The sequence below is a fragment of the Watersipora subatra genome, chromosome 7 (assembly GCF_963576615.1).
Source record: "Watersipora subatra chromosome 7, tzWatSuba1.1, whole genome shotgun sequence".
Lineage (NCBI taxonomy): Eukaryota > Metazoa > Bryozoa > Gymnolaemata > Cheilostomatida > Watersiporidae > Watersipora > Watersipora subatra.
In genome coordinates, this window is record NC_088714.1 from 27,059,526 (window position 1) to 27,081,465 (window position 21,940).

Consider the following 21,940-nt stretch of genomic DNA (forward strand, 5'->3'; position numbering starts at 1 on the left):
TGGCGATAGTTGTTGAGAGTAGCTACTATATTCGGCTAATCTGAACTAACTCTATGAACTGTAAGTAGTAAGTTCATAACACAAAGGTCTATGAGAAATGTTTGCACACTAGTTAATCGTTTGACAAAAAATGAACAAGTCTGGCCGACAAACCGTAAGCTTTCAATTTTGCCACCAGTAACAATTTTGCTTCCCAGTAAATTGTTACTGGAAGCTTGTTCAAGGTTGACTTGCAACAAAATTCACATTACAGTTATTTGGTATCAAAAGATTCACCATATCTTACTCTGTTGTGTTGTAGGTGCAAAATATGTGGAAATGTGATTACAAGCTCTTAAAAGCTAAAAAACGAACAGTTAATCGTAGCCATCACGAGACCGCCGTAGATTAGAATCTCTTTCCAAAACGGCTCAAATGGGACGTAGTTGTACAAGATGGCTTCTGTTTACACTTTCACGCAACCTAATTCGTCGAAATGTTTTCACAAATATACTTCACGCATTCAATAAAACTATGTCTATTGTTCTTACGCGTCTGTTTTATCGTCATTGTAATGCTGTTACTTTTAGTACTGATATCTCAAAACCTACCGTGAAAATTTGTTTAATTTTTTAACCTTAACTCGGTGTGCATATCATCCTCTGATAAACATGATGAGCCTGTTGGTCACCTGTGATAGTCGAAAAATGCTGCAGAAATTATTCGCGCTGTTTGGCAGGAAGTATGGGTCACATGATCAGATTACGACTAGATGATTAGACCAAGCCGAAACCAAATTGTAAACTAGTGAGCATCTATATTTGGTAAGGGCTCTTTCAGTAAAACACGAAGTGTTTGTCATAAACTAGTGCTACGAGAAGTTTTATATTGAGCCTTTTATTGGCCTTTCAATTTCGTGAAAACATCACTTGACAAAACAATAACCAAATGTAATGACTACGCCAGAGAAATAAACTGATTTCAATCTACGGCGGTTTCATGATGGCTGCAATTAACTGTTCGCCTTTGAGCTTTTAAGAGCTTATAATCACATTTCCACATATTTTGCGCCTCCAACACAGCAGAGTAAGACATGGTGAATTTTTTGATACCAAATAACTGTAATTTGAATTTTGTTGCAAATCAACCTTTAAATTCCAGTAACCAAGCTTCAATTTTTTACTGGAATTTAAATTAAATTAAACAGTAACAAAATATGCGAAATGCTTACTGGTTAATTTCCAGTAACCAATTTTTCAAAATAAACTGGACACCTTTTGAACATCGAACCATTTTCTCAAACTTATTTGTAATTTGCTGTTCCCATATTTCTTACCAGCAAACAAACAAATTATATACCACTAGATTCAAAGTATTGTCAGGATTCGGAATATTTCATCAAGTAATGTGTAAGATTCATCTAATTAAGATTAGACGTAGTTTCTTGAACCAATGCAATAAAAATGATAGGATTACGTATGACCAGGTTTCATGAGATGATTTCTTGTTTTTTCGAAAATTTAGACACACAAGTTCTTTATTTCCAAAATCTAGTCTCGTAGGTATAACTAAATACGTTATTTCTTGCAAACACAAAAAAAAACAGATCATTTGTACAGATTGTTATTTTTAACCATTATAAATTAAATGTTCAGAATTTAACCTAGATAATCATACAGAAACAATTTTACAACTGCTTGATTAACATGTTTGAAATCTGAAAAACTTGAGATTTAATTTAATTATATAATTTATTTATAATAATATAATAATTAATATAATATTAATTTAATAAATTAATCTATTCACAATGAGTAACAATTTTGTAAATGAGACAGTTTTTTTAACAAGGTGGTCCAATTTATTTCGCAAACCACAGTAGTTATTTTTACGGAATATTTAATGTTCATAATACCAAAATGACATTTGCAACAAGCCAATGAATATAAACTATGAATAATATAACTAATATGAAATAGACTACCAAATTTATTCATGTATGCTAGATGTGTATTTGGGAGCAGCTCGTGCCACCAGATCTTACTACCTATCTCACAAATAGTTAGTAAGCACACCGATGAAAGATGTGTATTTGGGAGCAGCTCGTGCCACCAGATCTTACTACCTATCTCACAAATAGTTAGTAAGCACACCGATGAAAGATGTGTATTTAGGGGCAGCTCGTGCCACCAGATCTTACTACCTATCTCACAAATAGTTAGTAAGCACACCGATGAAAGACCCTTACCCGCCTTTGTCTATCTCTCGCTGCCTGCTGCTGAAACAAATCATCGGCTGGACTCGCCGTTTTTGAGCTTTGAGCCGCTGCTTCAAACTCAACCTCCGCAACGCTGACGAAATACTTGAGCACGTACTGAAGAAGGTCTTTGATTGGCTCATGAGTTACGTGAGGAGATGAAACGCATTTATTAAGTAAGTCATGTATGCTAAAACGTTCGTTGAGTCTCGCTACAATTTAAAAGAATAAACAATAATTCATTCATCTCGCTACAGAGCTAGAATACCTATGACAACTCCTTCATATAGGCTGCATGTAACTACAAACTGCATTAAAATAAATACTTCATATTATAAGACTATGCAAAAACTAAATGGACAAACAATTGTCTACATGAGTTCAATTAATAAATCAATAATTATATAAAAATTTCTTATTGTTATTATCTAACATCTAACATTAATTATCTAATTAACTAACAAAAGGATAGGCTCAGCAATGCCTAAGTTAGGAGGTGGTTTCAGTGATATGAATATGTGACTAAACTTGCCCTAACTTAAACTTTGTGAAATTTCAACTAACTTTGTTTATATATATTTTTTCAAATTTTAGTTTGAATTTTCAATAGCTTATTTGTTTACCAAACAGCAGTTTTAAGAAACTTTGAGCATTGTAAGTTGAAAATTACTTTAGATGTAAAGTGAAATGTATGCTTAAATTTTACAATATATGCTGAAAAACTCACATGTTGAAGTGATCATAGGCAAAAGTTTGACTGCACAATGTGAGTGATGCAAAGATAAAGACAAACATATTTTAAATGCTAAGCCAAGATACTTTTGTTATTATTAATTAGCAAAAAAAACATTCACAAGAAAACCACCCATAGAAGTTATCTGTTGCTGTTTTAAAGACATGCCATACATCATACCAAACGTACCATGTCAAACAACCATAGAAAAAGCTATGGCAAATAGCCATACCAGAAATACCATCCCATTCCAAATAACCATATCAGACAGCAATAGCAAACATTCATAACAAAACATCAACACAGATTGCATTGAGAAATTGATAACTATGTATTGTCAACTTTAATTAAAGAGTAGAGTTGCTCTCCCCTGATTTAGATACAAACAAGAACAAACAAGAAATAACTAAGGCCTCACCTGAGTGATAGTCGCTCGCCCCGTAATAGCTTTGAGCTGCCTTAACAAAAGCGAGACTCTTGTCCCCAGCCAGACATGCCTGCTTGTCATTGTGCAGAGCGAGAGTTATAAGGTGGAGAACTCGTTCCGTGTGTGATTCGGACTTGAGCTTTGACCTTTTGGCCACCATGTTACCGAGCAACGTATGAATTAGGTAAAGCATTACATCGCATGTGTAGAGTTTTGAGATAGCGGCGTAGCGTGAACACCAGCGTGGAGGAGATGGTATGGGTAATGCTGAAAACAAGCAAGTATATTTAGAAATAAAATTACATTCAATTCAAATCTGTAATCACCAGAAGCATCAGAAGTCTGAAATATTATAGAGTGCGTGCATTCAAAATGTGGTTACAATCATACAAAGACGATGACAATTTTAATCCTAGCTATTTATCATACAACCTCTATTTGAACATCACCTCCAATAGAACGCTACTTAGGAAGGGTTGGAAAATCTAGTGCCACCCTTTAATTGAACGCCATCCCTATTTGCACGCCACTTTGATATTTTTTGATCTTAACGACCCTAAAATAGTGAGTGATTAATAGAAAAATGTCCCCCAAAACAGTACTAATAATACTCGGTTACATCAATAACAATTAATTATTTGGTTGCTGTTGCGGTGGTTACCATGGTTTTAGTAATGGTGTACCTGAGAAGATCGAGCAACACCATCATCAGAACTGCACTGATTCGACGTCACTCAAGTCTAAATCCTATCTATTGTTTTCAAATTTGTGGTTTCAAATGTGGTTTACAATCTTAACTGAAGACTTTATAGCGTTTTGATGAGCGATGAGAATACACCGTATGACGTAAAAGCAGCCATTGTTATGGCGTATTCTAGCGTTAAAAAATTAACGTCTTTAAAATTTAAAAACATTGTGTCTATTTTTAACTCCAAATCTTTACGGTTTTTTCTTTAAAACTTTAAAAGCGACACCATCGAAATAATTAGTAACTGTATCCGCTAATACAGTATAATCAAAGTAGTTCCTTGTTTAATTTGGCCTGAAGCTTCGACGTATATGAAAAGCAGTTTGCGATCTGCCTAAAGGAGAGTGCAAAATATAGGTGGCTTTAGCATCACTTCACCGGTAAAAGAGTTAAAATTATCTTCCTAAAATTCTGGCGAGCTAGTCGGAAAATAGAGCAGCACCCTCTAGTTGAAAGCCACTTCGAATGAAACGCCACAAGAGAGCCACATGGCGATATATTCATGCACCATATATCCTCGCATAAACACCGAATTTACATCTACAGAAAAGTCACCAACTAAGGAGTCGGTTTATACGTGCCTAACTCTGATCGCACTCAAACGAAATGTTATTATGCCAATCTAATTTCACCAACTACTACTCGACCCATGCTAAGCATGCAACTGGTAGTCTTTTGTTTACAGTTTGTTTTATACCGTACTGTCTGCTTACACTTCAAGAAAAGCTGCGTATCAAGGATGGTTGAGAAAATGCAATAACACTGGAGCGTTTCGCCTCGTTTCTATTCAGATGTTGTTCATGAAATAAAGAACATCTGAATGAACAACGTCCACGTACACACGCGAAGCAGCACTTGGTTGATAACAGTATGCCAAGACAACAATAACAGTCTGCAATTGTTTGGTCATACACGTGATCACTTGCGTGTCTACGCTAGTCACCTACAACTTTACGCAGTTTATTTGCTTTAATAGTAGCGCTAGTACAGTTAAAAACATTTTACTGTTAATAAAAGTAGAACATGACAATAATGGTTATCATTTTCATTAATTCTCTTCGGCAGCCTTTTGCTGTGATAGTAGGTACGCACGGTGTATTACGATTTGTGGAGGCAGCTTATATGCAAGTTGTTTGAGTTCACCATTTTAGGGCTGTTTCTCAAGGGTTGGCTTATATGCGAGATCAAGTTATCTGTGTGGATATATGGCACACAAAATGGGCTTGAAAACTTAAGTAATTAAGCCATGAGCTTGAGTTGTTTTTGGAGAGACAATAAACAGAATTTATAAAATTTGGCTGCATTATTTTCACTAATTATACAAATACCCAGTTGAAATAATTTTCCCCAAAGGAATGACAACCCCTACAAAAGATATATTCCAATTATAAAAAAAAGTTCAATGTACAGTATTGAACAAAAATCTACATCTAGCGACTGAAACAATCAATGACCGACCTTAAACTGGTGAAACTAACCTTGATCTAAACCGGAATTTTTCCGATGAAGTCGCTGGTAGTCCTCAGCCTTACTCTGATCGGACTTGTTGTAATGGTAGAAACACGAGTTGAACTGTGACCTGCACTCATCAGTCAGGCTATACATTCCTTTACTAGCTGCGGTTCGCTGGAACTCAGCAACCTTCTGAACATTACTCTCTAAGTTTGTCTCCAAGTTGGGCTAAAAGAAAGGAAAGACGACTGAAAGCGGATTAATCTGAAGCGGATTAACAAACACGTGGAGGCTAACATAAGTAACCAGTTCAGGAATCAACTCACATCCTCTGGCAAATTTTTGTCAAGGTCGCTGTGGGACATCCTATTGATGGCGAGGAGGTGGATAATTTCCCTTTGTATGATTTCATCCCTTGTCACTTCACCAACACCTTCCACATACCGCTCTCCCAATATTATTATTAGCAAGTGCAAAAATTCATCTATCAGCGTTGTCATCAGCTTTACTGATAGAGAACTGAACAGTGGCTCCTCCTGCCTGTCAAAAAAAGCACCTTTCAGGCGATGTTCTGATGCGACACATGTCAGTTATGTAAACAGGTAGAGCCTGAATCTTGCCAGCTGAGCATATAGCAGGCACTATTAATAGTGCATTTATCCTGTGAACTCTCAGTTAACCTTTACATGTGACAGATAGCTGTAGTGTGGAGGAAAAATATGGCATGTGTCAGTTAGTATTATGGCAAATGATAGCTGTGATAATTGCTTTGCAAATAGCATTATCGAGCACAACTATCCAAAATATAAAATTAATAGTACAAATGTCATAATAAATATCAATTTCTACAAATATTACAGACAAAAAACTAGGTCCATGTCAGACGCCTTTTATTTCACCTCAAAAATGTGACTTACTGGAAAACAGAAGCAATGTTGAATTTATGCAACAGGTGGATAATGAACGAATTTGGATCCATCAAGGCAGCTATTGCTTGTAGTAGCTGAATATCCCTGTCATACATCTCCTGTCGACACTTGACAAACTGATAGTAATATATCTACAACGAATTGACAACTTGTCATGCAAATGTTGACAACAAATCGACAAAAATTGACAACAAATCACACAAAATTCTCTCTATAGAATGGACCAGACTTGACCACAGGCAATAGAATAGCCTACCTGTTTGTTTTGTTTACCTACTTTGATATGTGCCCAACCCATAACCCATATCAGTACATGGACTGGTTACTCTTTAGTATTAGCATTGCTACCTCAACAAACCAACCCATATGGTGCTTAATAAATGACATTATGCAAGAAACCACCAGACTGCAGTAATCATTGTTTAGACTATACTATGCACATAAACTATATGCTAGTTTATCTCAAATGAATCAACAGCTGATAAAGGGTCTCGGTGAATTAAAAAAAAATATATGTTATCAAAGACACTCGAGCTTTGCTCAAAACAAACAAAACCAATCAATGACTCCGTTATATATATCTTCGTTACTACTCAATGTTATTTTGACCAATGTCTCCAAATATTAAAATAAAAATCATTAGCCTTCAAAATTATAGCCACTAAGTAAAATGCAAGCCACTTTGAACCTGGTTGACACACTGAGATGTTTCCTATATAAAAACTTGCTTCATGAAAAATGCAGTTTTCAATTATTACACCTTGATAAGTTCCGTTTGTTTTACAAAATACTACTCCATATAATTGCCAGCAGACTGTAAAAAGCTCTTTACAATAACACAACACTTACAAACCCTTGAATTGGGCAGTGTATTGTACATAAACCTTCATTGTCATAGGTACAGTACTCCATGAGCAAACATAACCGTGTAAGCAAAAATGGTATCTGCTCATGATGTTTTGTAAAGCCACCTCAACTAACCTTATTGTCATCTCAATCCATCTCAACAACTAGTTTTATCAGTACCTCAAGTACAACTTATTCTACCGAGGCCACCGTAATACTTTGTTTTGATTGGCTAGCTACTAGAAATATTTGACGCTGCGTTTCCATTTTTTAACTACAGTTGGAAGTACACTAGTAAATTGTTTCAGTAAAGTTAGCTCAAATGAAACTGCTAATAAGCAAATCAGATATAGCAACAAGAAACATCATTCTAATGAACACCATTTTATGGATTCAAATGAACTTAAAATCAATCAGTTGTGATTACCAATTGCCAGAAAACAATCGGAATAATCGACCCTGAAATTAGATCAATTAGCCAACTGCCATAAAACAAGCTAAAACCAGTAACATTTTATTTATGCGGCTAGGGTATGAGTGCCAAAAGAAGCATAACTACAAACACTAACCATGTTATTAGCACAGAGTAAAAATAACCTGCCTTGAGGCCTAGCGGCAGCAAAATAGCTAATTTTCGGACTCCGGTAAACAAATCACAAATTTTTATCCACTGCATACCAGGCTTGCTCAAGTTAGAATAGGTATTGCTTTCGTAGAGCTACACATGATGAGAGAACATCAGCTACTACTACTGCCTACATTACTATTTACCACTACTATTACATTACTACCATTTCTAGTATTACTACTATTACTCCCACTACTACTATTACTACTACTATTTACCACTACTATTACTACTACTATTACTACTACTACTACATCTACTATTACTACTACTACTGCTATTACTACTACTACTGCTATTATTACTACAACCACTTCTATTTTATATACTACTGCTATTATTACTACTACTACTCCTGCTACTACTATTTCTGCCACAAATACTGTTGCTATAACTATTACTAGTAATTAGTATAACTGCACCCAACCTACACAAGAAACAAAAACGATGTCTACAAGGAATGCCTACAAGAAACATGTTTGAATAAGCTAAATTAGTCAACTGCGGTTTTATGAAAACATGAGTGATGAAACAGAGGCTAAGGGAACTTATGAGAGGGTGCATGATAAGTCACAACAGTTACAATTATGTTCTGACTGGTGCGACCATTTCTTTGTAAACTTTAATTGCTTCGATTGAGATATTCGCACTTTGGGATCTTCGGTTTAGTTGCCATCTGCCCATACCGTACAAAAGTAAAAACTTTCTATAAAAAACTATCGATATATATATTTTTATATGAGTAGATTCTATAATTAATATAACAGAGTTACTTTGGTGGTGCATGCATATTACAGATACATTCTTAGCCTGGAGTTTTCTTCTCTTACACGATTCTTCCTACTCTTGTAGAAGCAAAGGTAATGAAGTAGAAAACAAGCGCAAATCTAACCTGATTAAGTATAGAATATCCATTCCTTTTCCACATGTCAGCCTGAACCTGGGCCAAAAGAACAAGCACCCGCAGTGGGTACTCAAGGAGGTCTGCAAGATCCATCCTTTTGTTCTGTTGAAAGAATGCAAACCTTATAACGGTAGTTTAGAAATTACTAGATTAAAACTGATCTATCTGAAAATGCCAGTGCTATTAACCTTAGTTTTCAATTTACAACCAAACAGAGGTTTTAAGATTATTGCAATGAACATCTAAAATTGAAAATTCACAATTTTTAACAGCAAACACAGATCCCGCCTTGTCATCTTCTTACACTTATACCGACAAAAAACTAAACTGCCAAACGGCAGCAAATCCTAGTCAAGGATTTGAAGCAAAGACAACCTTCACATATTTAAGAAGCTCTCTCACTGTTCTTGTGAACCATTGCCGGGGAGTGATAAGGTGGTGGCTGTGTAAAAATTCATGGTTACCAAATTGTCTATGAGTAAAATGACTAAACACAAAACAGTCTAGTTACAAAATGGTCTAAACATAAAATGATCTAGGCATAATATGGTGTAAGCATAACATGGTTTAGAGATTAAATGGTCTAGAATTGGAACAATCAGGCATCGCAGCCCAAAACATAAAAATATACGTAAAATGTAATGTAGACATAAATATAATGCAGATATATGAGGATGGCTGACTTCGAGGCTATGAAATGTCATTTGTTGTCCTGAAAAGTCAGTGTCTAGTCTTTGATAAACACCCATTCATATTGCAAAGATATGGAGAAATATATGGAATAGATACGTTGGATAAGAGAGTAAATACTGGATGCTAGACCAGGGATTGATGACCTCTTCCATTTAACTCTTTCGCTACCGCCAGCCGATGTATCGGCTTGCGCAGTAATAGAAGTACAGACCGTAAGCCGATGTATTGGCGTATCAAGAGAGTTGCACTTTTCTTCTCATTACAAAACCCACACATTAGCTAAACTAACAAAACTTTGTATCTAATGAAACCTTGTTGAAAATCACGTGCAACCAATAGAACATTTTTTTGTGTCTCAACAATTTCATTTCTAATAATTTTTCAAAACGGCAAAACCAGATCGTTATCGTCATGGCAATAAGAAACACACCGCGTTCGTTCAAAGCAAAGAAAAATTACGAGAGTAAGATTTACTAAACAATTTTATACTTATCTTGTAGAGAATTATTTTCTGAATACGATGCATTTTACAGTAAAAGGATGTCTGTTTTAATTCTCGAGATATCGCTTAAATACTAGCAGTATATCATTTTTCGAAAATCTGTTGGAATTAATTTGGGCAGAATAATCGTTCGGTCAGAAGTTAATGCGGTAGCGAAAGAGTTAAAGAGCCATTTGTACCTGTTTTCCGCAGGAAATAACGCAGTGGGAGCCACAAACCCTCTTTGATATTTTTAATTTAAAAAAAAACTTCATGTAACGTTTTTGTTTAGCTTTTAATGCTTTTATACCATGTTTACACCATAAAACGAAAAGGTGTGGTATGTATAATGATTTAACTGCTGAGAAAACAAAATTACACTTTTGGTAGGAACAATAAAATAATTTTGGCGGTTTTACGGCGCATAAATTGTTATAAGGTGTACTACCTGTATTAGTGTTGTTATTTGTCAGGAGTGTTGTTGACGATATTGCTGACCTAAGTGTGCTGACCTAAGTGGCTGGCTAGCCTTACTAGATTTCCAATTGTTTAACTCTAGTAATATCAGAAGGCATCTTGTAGCGATCTGGTCCTCCACACGAATCCGGTGGTACGTTTTTCTGTACTTTTATATTAAAGTCACGTGACGATCATGTGATAAAGTACTAATAATAATATAACATAAATAATGACGCATAACAAGCGACAATGTTTGATTTATCACCATAATTACAACTTTTTAAACCATAATACAAAATCTAGTAATAAAACTTCTATATTGTTATGAATTACTTGGCATATGGTGAAAAAGGAACAAAATCCGAAGTCAGAGGAAGCCGCATCAAGGGGATGAAAGAGCCGCATGCGGCTCCGGAGCCGTGGGTTGCTGACTCCTGTGCTAGACTAAATGATTCTAGGCCATGACTTGAAGTGCAATAGGAATATTATCGGCAACTCAACATAGCAACAATTTAAAAAGATATCAGTAACAATTCAATGTTGTCAGGTCACATACGGTCATGTAGCCTTAAGATTGTAACTTACTAGAGGAGCGAACTGCGGGCTAAGAAAGTTGACACCCTCTGGGAGATAATTGTTGAGGCCGGCCAACATCCTGTGCAACGGTAGATGGATACTTGTATAGCTTTCAGTGCCCCCGACCTCAAACATGCAGCAGTCTACAGTGTGCTGGGCCACTAAAACAAAGTAGGTGTAACCAGCTAGAGACGTAAGTGCTCTGAGCATAATCACCAGGTGCTTCCTAGTTGATAGGTGGTAGGTATTGGACTATAATGTACAGAGGAGACAAATATCATGAACCATAATTGACAGGAAAGGACAAGTCTAATGGATATAATACACAGAATTGTGAGGTATTATAAATATAAATGACAGAAAAGGGGTAGGTGTAATACATACATGTATACTATATAAGTAAAATGAAGATATCATAAATATAAACAACAGGAACGTGCAGGTGTGAGTGGTATGGTACACAGAAAAGTGGAGATGTAATGGATATGAATGACAGGAAGAAGCAGGTGCTAATGGTATAATAAACATAAATTTTGAGGTGTAATGAATATGAATGACAGAAAGAAGTAGGTGGTATAGAAAACAGAAAAGCGAAGATATAATGGATATGAATAACAGGTAAGGGCAGGTGTTAGCGGTATAGTAGACCAAAAAGTACAAGTGATCCACTTGTACTTTTTGGTCCACTTGCACTCCTCCCTGTCATTCATAATGGATATGAATGACAGGGAGGAGCAAGTGCTATAAATATCATTATGACATGGAAGAATTATTGCTATTTTTAATAGCTACATGTTTGCAACCTTCCTCCGGTTGACTGCACAACCATTAGAACAAATTGAAAAAATAAAAACTAAAAATGAAATTTTAATCCAGGTCTCTAGAGTTGCCCCGATCTTGGTAGCGGAATCGGTGCCGATATGGGTGTCAACTACCTGAATCGGTATCGGCCGATCTTTTCTTAAAACATCTGAAACTTCCGATACTTTTCACAGATCAACTATTTAGCAGAAAACCGTATTTTAGCCTGCTACACTAATACAAAATCATCAACTGTAAGCTCCTTTTACCTAATGAATTTCGGGCCTGCCACTAAAATTTATTTCATGTCTATAGCCTGATCAACACAGCGGAGGAAACTTGCTTTAGCTAGGACGTAATCACAAAGTGTGGTTTTCCCAATTACAGTGATAGGATTTATTGCAGTCAATCACGAACAAGATAACAAAGATGGGAGACAAGAACGCAGTGTAATATTTCTATTTACTAGCATTACGGAAGTAATTTAAACAGTCGGTGCATAAAGTTGTCTATCACTCTCTTGATCCTGACGATACAATGTATCGTTTGTATCATACAAAAAATGGTAACCCCAGTGGCTTATCGGTATTTAGCCTGTCCTCCATCATCTGTAGCAAGTGAGTGCCTCTTCAGTACGACTGGCTACATTGATAGCGATGGAAGAAAGAGACTTCTTACTGAGAGAATTGAATCACTAACGGTAATTAAAAGAAACATCGATTTGCTCTAAACTTGTACAGGCGCAGCAGTTCATTCAGCAATCGAAGAGAGAATTCGTTATCACAGAGAGAACTGTACCACTAACAGTAATTACCTTTATTTACAAATTACAAGAAACATGGACTGTTTTGTCACTACATGAACGGTATGTTAGTATGAGAATATGTATATATATTTTTCCATAAATACAAAGAAATAAATACGTTAATATTTATATTTTCTTTGCATTATGTTTATATTTGCATAATAAAATGAACAACTATCTATGCAACACAAAAGATCTGAATCGGATTATTTTTCAATAAGAATCGGTATATTGGATCGGTATCTGAATCGGCTGGTGAATTTAGAATCGGGGCATCTCTACTAACAACAGCAGTTCAACTGTATTTACAAAATTTCATTGTCTCAACCTGATTGATACAAGAAATGTTTAGTTTTTATATTCCTTGCCAACAACTGGTGAGGAACAACAATTCTAGAGCATGAAACAGCCTGCTCTTTAATAACAAGAAAGGAACTTACTTGTTTGCAAAGAGCAAGCTTAATAGCTACAAAGTAAACAAGCAAACCTTACCTGTGATCTGGCAGGTAGACACATCCCTTAATTTGACGAGGTGCTGCAGTACAGTGCTGTAGACATCAAAGAGTATTTCTGTATTGCTGCTGCACCACCTGAGTAATAAAGCTATGCAATCATGAGACTTGAGTTGAATATTAAACGCTGTCTCCCACTCGGGCTCAATCTCGATGTGCTGTGTAGTAAATCTTTTCATTCCATCCATTCCCTGCAAAAAGGATGATCTATAAGTCGTGATATTTTTTCCTTGCTTATCGACCATATCTCTACGCAGTTGGGACTATATCGACCATATCTCTACGCAGCTGACGACTATATCAACCATATCTCTATGCAGCTGAGGACTATATCGATCATATCTCTACGCAGCTGAGTACTATATCTACCATATCTCTATGCAGCTGAGGACTAACCATGTTTATCAGGTAGCATTATGACAAGTTATTTAACCCAGCTACTGTAATATTTGTGTATACATGAGGCTAGTGGCGAGAAAATTCGATTTTGCTGTAACATTGCAAATGTAAAAATTGTATAAGTTAACTTTCTATTTACCAGATTTCAGAGCAAAGTAATTATAGCGACTATCCATACTTGCAAACCTATTGAGCAAATTTGAGACGAGTCAGACAACTTTGAATAGCATTGTTGAAGACCATTGCTAAGGTAAGTCATCAAAGTTCAAGATGGCTGTTTATGAAAATTATATTTGAATTTAATTTAGCTGAGAAAAATAATAAATTATAAAAAATCTTTGTTTCTAACACTTTTTCATAGCCATTTGTTTCTATACAAATGGCTATGAAAAAGCACAGTTTTATACTTTATAGACCGACCGAAAAACTGTGAAACTGCTGTATGTTTACTAACCATTAGATATAGCAAGGAGTTGTAGATAGAATTTATAGATGCTAAGGCAAACACAGATATACAGTGAAACACGGATAACTCAAACTTCAAGGGACCGAGCAAAAGTGTTCGAGTTATTAGAGCGTTCAAGTTATCAGGACAGTCATAAGTGCACGTATTTATCAGTAGATACATGTGCATATACAAACTATATATCAATCAAAAGCATAGATTGCTTGTTGCAAGTTAAAGGGTCTCTCGTGTGAAGTTTTAAATATTTTTAATCAGAAAGTATAGATATTTTTCTATCACTTGAGATTTGTTTGTTGCTTTAGGTGATGTGACTGCCAGGACGTTTTCAGATTAAAATTGGCAAAACTTGATCGCGGTTAAAACGCACAGAAAAAGTACATACGTATTTTTCTACCGAGCGTTTTAACCAAGATCAATTTTGCAGTAAGTCAGTTATTACAAAACCGCTTTACTATTAAAAACCCATAATCAATTTTGCCGATTTTACTTTAAAGTTATCCAAATTTTACCTCGCTTTTCTTGCTTTCGGAGGGCTTATCGCTAAGCGGATGTTTGGCAAAATTTGATTTTTGCAAACCTTTAGAAAAGTCGTTAATGAAAATATTTGCTGATGTTAGTAATAACGAGGCCCAAGAACTGCTAAAAGTCGATGTTTATCTCTATGGCTTGGAATAAAGTGATATTCTAAAGCGATAGTAACAACTGTCTCGATAGCTGTTTGGCAAAAAACTGTTCGAGTTACCAGAGTTTCGGTCGAATTATCTAAAGCCATTTATCATTGCGTGGGAACGGACCAAACAAATACATTGAGTTAACCGTGTTCTCGAGTTATCCGAGGGCGAGTTATCCAAGTTTCACTGTATTATAGTTATATGCTTGAGTTGTAATAATAAAGAAAATTTGCTTTCAATTTTTTATTCCACTCACAGGTTGTAAGGTGATTGTAAGGTGATTGTAAGGTGATTGTAAGGTGATTGTAAGGTGATTGTAAGGTGATTGTAAGGTGATTGTGAGCTGAGTCGGCCTGCCTGGAATTTCGTTTTAAATTTTGAAAATTTTGGAAATCTGATTTTTTGTTACAATAAGATAGAAGGATTTGAATTTGCTCTTTGCTTTTCATGTATTTATTTAACTGTAGTAACAAAGCAACCTGCAATCATCAGAACACCTAATCTTATTTTAACACACCAATAAGTACACACGACACATGCCTCACACTAAGCTTATCAATCTCTATAAAGCTCCTTGTAAGGATAACTGTGATAGTTACAAGCTAAAAAATGGGAAAGCAAATCAGAATCTGCAGTTTTGCAAGCAGTTCCAAAATGAAGTATGTCAAAATCTAATTTTTTGTGCTAAAAGACAGGAGCGAAAGGGGTGAAAAGAGCAATGGTTTGACCCTGTCAACATGAATGATCTGATGATGCAATACTTGCCAGACAAAGCTGCTGGTAAGATAGACTGTCATGTTAAGATTTGAGCTCTCCAAAAATCACTAGACAATTCGATATTGCAAAATCGAATTGAATCACCATATATCGCGATATTATTATTACATATGTAAAAAAAACTTGTAAATTTTTTAAAATATTTATCTGTATATCTCCACTTCAAAAGAAATTGTTTTGTGTTCTGACAACTAGAAACATTTATGTCTGGAATGGTCGTGTGAGTTGAAGGCGATGGATTGAGCCTATTATATGGCTAGAAGGGTTATGCACTTTAGTTTTCACATCGCTCAGTCTGAAAATCATCAGGTATAAAATAAATTGCCATTACACTACTATATTGTTTATACGATTGGCCCATATCTCTTAAATGTGATGATTTTCAAATTGTCTACCTTCACAATCGTCACCAAACAATTAAATCGCCATATCGTGATGCTTTAATTAAAACAAAGGTTAAACATGTACGCACACAATGTTAGTCTTACTTGTATTTGAGAGAACAACTCCAAGAAAGTGGAAAATCCAGCCAGGAAGGACTTCTTCATATCTGTTGACCACTGGAGCCCAGGCAATGCTGAGCTCAGAGCATATCTACAACAGAAAACGATGAGCCTTGCCATCAGTTCAGGTAAATTAATCGCTATCAATAACCTATGGCTTAACATCCTATTAAACCACTTGTAGAGATGGTCATCTGACTACACAATAGTAAGAGTTCAAACAAGCTGATCTCGCAACCAAATGAAAGCCATGTGGCCAACAAGTGACCAAAGGAGAGGCGGTTGCTTTGTAAAGTAATAATGCAACAGCACAGAGCAAATGGAGAAGCCTTAAAACTAAAAATTACTACATACAAGTTTTCTAGGATGTCAGCAAATTTAACTTACAACAGCTTTTAACAACCGTGAAAATAAAATAACTTCACAAAATATTGTTGTTCATAATCAACTAGGCATAATGTATTTTTCATTGTGTGATATCAACACTGCGCTAAGAAATCAATTTTTTTTACTATGGCTATTTGCAAATGAACAAATAATGAGATACACCATGAGATATGGGAGTCATCTAATCATTGTATAAATGCACTTAAGGTATAACTGCCACAAACAGCTTTCATTGTTTTTTCATCGATAAATCGGATACGCTGATTCCGATTTTGTACTCAAAATAAAGATTGGTCCACTAACCTTCAGTCATTTTTGTTTTTGAAGGCTTTTTTACGGCGATTCAATATCGGTGTCGCAAACAATGCAATTGACACAACAAGGCTTGCCCATAAATATGTGACGTAACCTAGCTTTTTAGGGACGGAAGTTGGGGATGTTTAGTCCGATCTAGAATTATAGAAATGGGTGTCTTAAAACCCATTATTCTCTAAATTCAGCCTTCAAAATAATCTCAGTTTTTTCTGAAAGATAGATAAGCTATCTAAGACTGCTTGTAGCTTGTTACGGGATGTTTAATCGGCTGAACGCTGAGAAAAATGAGCTCAAAAAAGCATGATCTTATCACAAGCTAGCATTGTTATCGTGCTCTTTTTCTCAGCGTTCAGTCAATTAAACATCCTGTAACAAGCTACAAGCAACGTTGAATAGCTTATCTACCTTTCAGAAAAGACTGACATTATTTTGAAGGCTGAATTTAGAGAATAATGGGTTTTAAGACACCCATTTCTATAATTCTAGATCGGACTAAACATCTCCAACTTCCGTCCCTAAAAAGCTAGGTTACGCCACATATTTATGGGTGAAGCTTGTTGTGTCGATTGCGACTCCGATATTGAATCGCTGTAAAAAACCCTTCAAAAACACAAATGGAGTGAACCAATCTTTTTTTTGAGTACAAAATCGGAATCAGCGTGTCTGATTTACCATGAACAAACAATGGAAGCTGTCCGTGGCGGTTATTCTTTAATGCTTGAACCCAGGCATAACATTTAAATTTCTCTCTGACTAAAGCTTTTATTTTCATGGCTGTGCATTTCCAACAAATTAACTTATGTTACTTACTATCAAAGAAGAGCTTGTTTTTTTTTATAGAAGTATGACAGTAACTATATTGTTTATTTTATTTTGGTTTCATTTTACTTTGCTGTTTAGTTTTGTGCAGTCATCACTTTCATGTCAAGCAGCAATTGAAGAGAAAAACTGTGACAAACATTTTCATGAGAGAATTCAACGATTTTCAAATATCAGCTTTTTTAATGGAGCTCTCAAATTTTAGGTCACACCGCGACTTTCTAGCAAACAATTGAGGATGCACTCAGCCCACACAACTATTTGACACATAATTACAGAACAACCAGACACTTTATTTCCAGTTGTGTAATCACGGAAGTCAATTTATTAAAATTTTCTGGGAAATAGAGCTGGATTTGAAGGAAACAAAAATTCTGAGTAAATATTAAATAACAAAAATAAAACTAAACAGCTTGGAAAAGCTTCTAGGAACATTTGTATAGCCAGGAATACAAAGGTTTGTCATGAGCAAACAACTCCCTTGAAGGACTCATGCGATTTGAACTAAAATTTGGTGTAACTCTTTTCATTTCTCATGTTATTATCACAAACAGTAACTAACTACCACATTGTGAACATTTTTAAAGGTTACGACCTATCTTAACACAAATAAACACTTTTAATATTATATGGGAAGTACATGCATGTCTATTCAAATGAAAGTCCTCTAATTTTTCTGGAATTTCTTAGAGGACATATAGTCAGTAAATTGTAATGATAGGGCAGGTGATAGGACCATCTGTACCTGTAGAGTTACAATAACTTGTTAACAACAGCAAATCAATGATTTATTAAAAATTTTTGGAACTCTTAAGTGTTAAAATGATATGTGATTATTTGATTATCGGCTAAATAAATTTCTGCGCCTAAGCTTTGGCTTCATTACTTGCCGACAATTTTTCTGGCAAGTAAACAAGCTCTGACAATTTCAAATTATCATGCGAGTTGTTCAAGTGTATATTCATATATGCCGATGTTTTAGAATGATAATTACATGTAAAAATAGAAATGATTAGGTTTTCTTTATTGTTGATTATCATTAATATTTATCAATACTTGCTGACTTCATGGTGTGTGGTTGAACAGAACCTACGCCATAACTTACACCATAACAGAATTTACACCATAACAGAACTTACACCATAATAGAACTTACACCATAACTTACACCATAACACCAGCAAAAGTTTCCCTTGCTTCTTACTCGTCCGTGAGAACTTAAACTCTGGTAAGAGGCTGTAGGACTGAACTCAACCCGAATAGTCCAACCCACAGCAAGCACAACGCATACAGCAGACACAAACCATGTGGTGAGACTGTGAAGTTAACGGAACTCAACTTACTTGAGGTCATTAAGTGCAAACTGCACTTTTTTGAAAATGTCATAATCTTTGGCTATACGCCTTCTCTGAAAACTTAGAATTCCACGTTCTACAAACAGGAATAAAATATACAAAAACGTATTTCATCTATGATTAATATAGCAATGAATGACAAAACGCAAAGAAATTCCAGAAAAGCTCATTTCTCATAAATATCATGATCAGGCACAATATATGCAACATTATAGAATTATCATCCCTGAGTGCGAAATACCTAGCTACGCCCTGATTCCTTTTGCTTGTGAGGTACTGCGTAAGAGCTCGTAGGTAATATTAACATAAATCATATTTTCGGGACTGACCTTTCAGACCTGAACTGCACGCGAAAGCAGCATGATGAGAATTAAATGGTGGTTAAAACACGCAACATCTGATCAACTATCAAAAACTTGCATAGCAAAAATCGCATAAACAATGTGTGGATACATATTTGAAAGCTGGCCTGATTTCTACGTTGCGCTGGATTATTGACAAAAGGCCTGAGATCACGTGTGAGATAGTTCATGTCAATCACAAAAGCAGGATGTGTCTTGAGTCAGGAATTATATATAGACAGGTTTGAATCACTGCTTACTAAGATGTAGCGGTCAGAAAAACTGGTGAACATATGTACAACAGCACTAACCATTCTTCCATTTTTCACTTTCTTTCAGAATTGTCCTGAGAATAACCTCTATTAGATGATGCTTCTCTATGAGAACTTTCACCTGAAACAAACAAACTGATCAGCACAACAAACTCTCATCTCATTTCTACTTACCTCGGTGATCGTAATTACGGGACCACCAAACAATTTTTTTCTATTTTTGTTACTGATGACAAAAATATCACTCTCTTTATTATCCCAGACCACATGTACTCTACATTTTTGAGAAGCAAACTTGATAGACACTCTGTCTGTCACCAAAAGTATTCTCAAGAAATATAATCTATTTATTGGGCACTCATTTTATCCTATCCTCAATTGACAATAAGGACTGGCCAACTAAATATTAAAAAACCCTTTCATACACTTTTGCCGCATACATGAAACAAGGGAATGATGGAGTGACAGCGTGAAGGAAAAACAGGCGAGATACCGGCATCAGTGAAACGACTGTCTAAAAAACAGCAAGTAGGTAGACATTACCGCACGCAGGTAGAAATGAGAGGAGCAGCGATTAACATAACATACACAACGATACTCCAAATTTGGCATCTGAAACCGATTTCCTCCTATATTGATGATGGAGGAAGAAGCGAGAGATACAAAGCTTGCATTGACATAGCATTGACAACTATATTCACATATAGAAGAATAACAGCAGGTTGCCTACAATCACTGTTTCTATGATGTGTATTTGGAGTTGTGTGCTCGTTGAGTGACTATGCGATAAGTTTTTTAATGATTATTCGCATGATGCGGATTAACGCAAGCCCTTTGTTAAAAAAGATAAGGATTTATCCAATAGAGGTCATAACGGCACATCGAGAACTGCTCAAATCGATATAAGAACAACTGAAGTATAGAAAATGCTTAAAATGGAACAGCTTGCACGACATTTCCTTGCGCATCATCTGCAATTACCGTTTCCATCATTCGCAAGCATGAAACATTCGGTAAGAATTTGCGAGTAACAAAACTCCTTTGACTTGCGGGAGTTTTGCCATTTCTATCTTGCGGATGAATGAAACTTGCGGACTAACCCTGTCCTGGCAACATAGTGATTATGAGTGATCAGATAACCAGTGCTGTTGCAAGTAGCACAATATGATGACAAATATGAACAGATGACCTGCTATAATACTGCCAGCCAGCATGATAAGTATAGCCAACTTAGCAATCCATCTATCTATCTATCTATCAGAAAAAGCAACAGAAGCACCTGCTAGATTGTTGGCAACAGAACAAGTTCGCGTAAGTATCAAGAACTGGAGTGAAATAATAATAGACAAAAGCATTTAGAAATAGACCTAATAATAAAGCTCGTGAAATAGTAACAAAAAATGCTAGCTAATAGTTTAATGGAGAACTTAACTGACAACTAGCGACAGGTGATTTGCTAATCTAGTCAAGTAAAAATGAATGTTATAAAAGATGTACCACAAAAGTTAAATGACACAAGCCAGCAGGTAACAAGTCACAGTACGACCAATGATCTGCTACACAAAACATAAAGACAAATACTAAGTGACTCGCTGCAATAACTATGGTAGGACTAATCCTAGCTGATGTTTTATGACTCAAGTTAATAAATGACAGCTGCCAGCAGGTGACTTACTATAGTAGTGACGGTATAAATCTGAACAGTAACTACTGTAGCAGAAGCAATCCTGTAGTGATCATCCCTGACAAACTTTTCGTAGATGGCGCCATAGTGCTTGGTGAACAAGATGGCAAAGAGGGTTTTATTCTCAACGTCTTTAAAGACTCCGGTCATAAAGAGCTGATGAAACTGCTGACGGGTTGCTGGCAATGACACATACAAACAGTATTGATGAATAAGGCATGAAAGGGTCATCTATAAACATTGCAACAAATGGCAAAATGAGGAACAAGAGATATACTAATAAAGATTGAAAATAGAAATATAAATGAAATACAGAAAAAAGTAAAATAATACAAATTATAAATTAATTATATTAATTAAGTATAAGTGAAATAAGTAAATAGAATATTAAAAAAGGAAGAGACATTAAAAAGAGATGAAGGTAGGTGGTAGGGTAGAACAGAGAAAAGAGAGACATTAAAAAGAGATGAAGGTAGGTGGTAGGGTAGAACAGGGAAAAGAGAGACATTAAAAAGAGATGAAGGTAGGTGGTAGGGTAGAACAGGGAAAAGAGAGACATTAAAAAGAGATGAAGGTAGGTGGTAGGGTAGAACAAAGAAAAGAGAGACATTAAAAAGAGATGAAGGTAGGTGGTAGGGTAGAACAGGGAAAAGAGAGACATTAAAAAGAGATGAAGGTAGGTGGTAGGGTAGAACAGGGAAAAGAGAGACATTAAAAAGAG

The 21,940-nt window shown here is 35.6% G+C and overlaps 1 protein-coding gene across 2 annotated transcripts in view; it reads right to left on the reverse strand.

Annotated features, from left to right (window-relative positions):
• The window catches only part of LOC137401169 (E3 ubiquitin-protein ligase UBR2-like), a 75,282-nt gene that overhangs the window by 32,882 nt on the left and 20,460 nt on the right, over positions 1 to 21,940 (reverse strand). For both annotated transcript variants that reach the window (XM_068087550.1, XM_068087549.1), the window contains exons 9-20: positions 21,211 to 21,398; positions 19,575 to 19,656; positions 18,911 to 18,998; positions 16,032 to 16,137; positions 13,211 to 13,421; positions 11,122 to 11,273; positions 8,892 to 9,005; positions 6,514 to 6,656; positions 5,923 to 6,136; positions 5,623 to 5,824; positions 3,388 to 3,663; positions 2,228 to 2,448 (exon numbers count right to left, since the gene is read on the reverse strand). In XM_068087550.1, the coding sequence (XP_067943651.1) occupies positions 2,228 to 2,448; positions 3,388 to 3,663; positions 5,623 to 5,824; positions 5,923 to 6,136; positions 6,514 to 6,656; positions 8,892 to 9,005; positions 11,122 to 11,273; positions 13,211 to 13,421; positions 16,032 to 16,137; positions 18,911 to 18,998; positions 19,575 to 19,656; positions 21,211 to 21,398 (1,997 nt within the window). The remainder of the gene's footprint in view (positions 1 to 2,227; positions 2,449 to 3,387; positions 3,664 to 5,622; positions 5,825 to 5,922; positions 6,137 to 6,513; positions 6,657 to 8,891; positions 9,006 to 11,121; positions 11,274 to 13,210; positions 13,422 to 16,031; positions 16,138 to 18,910; positions 18,999 to 19,574; positions 19,657 to 21,210; positions 21,399 to 21,940) is intronic.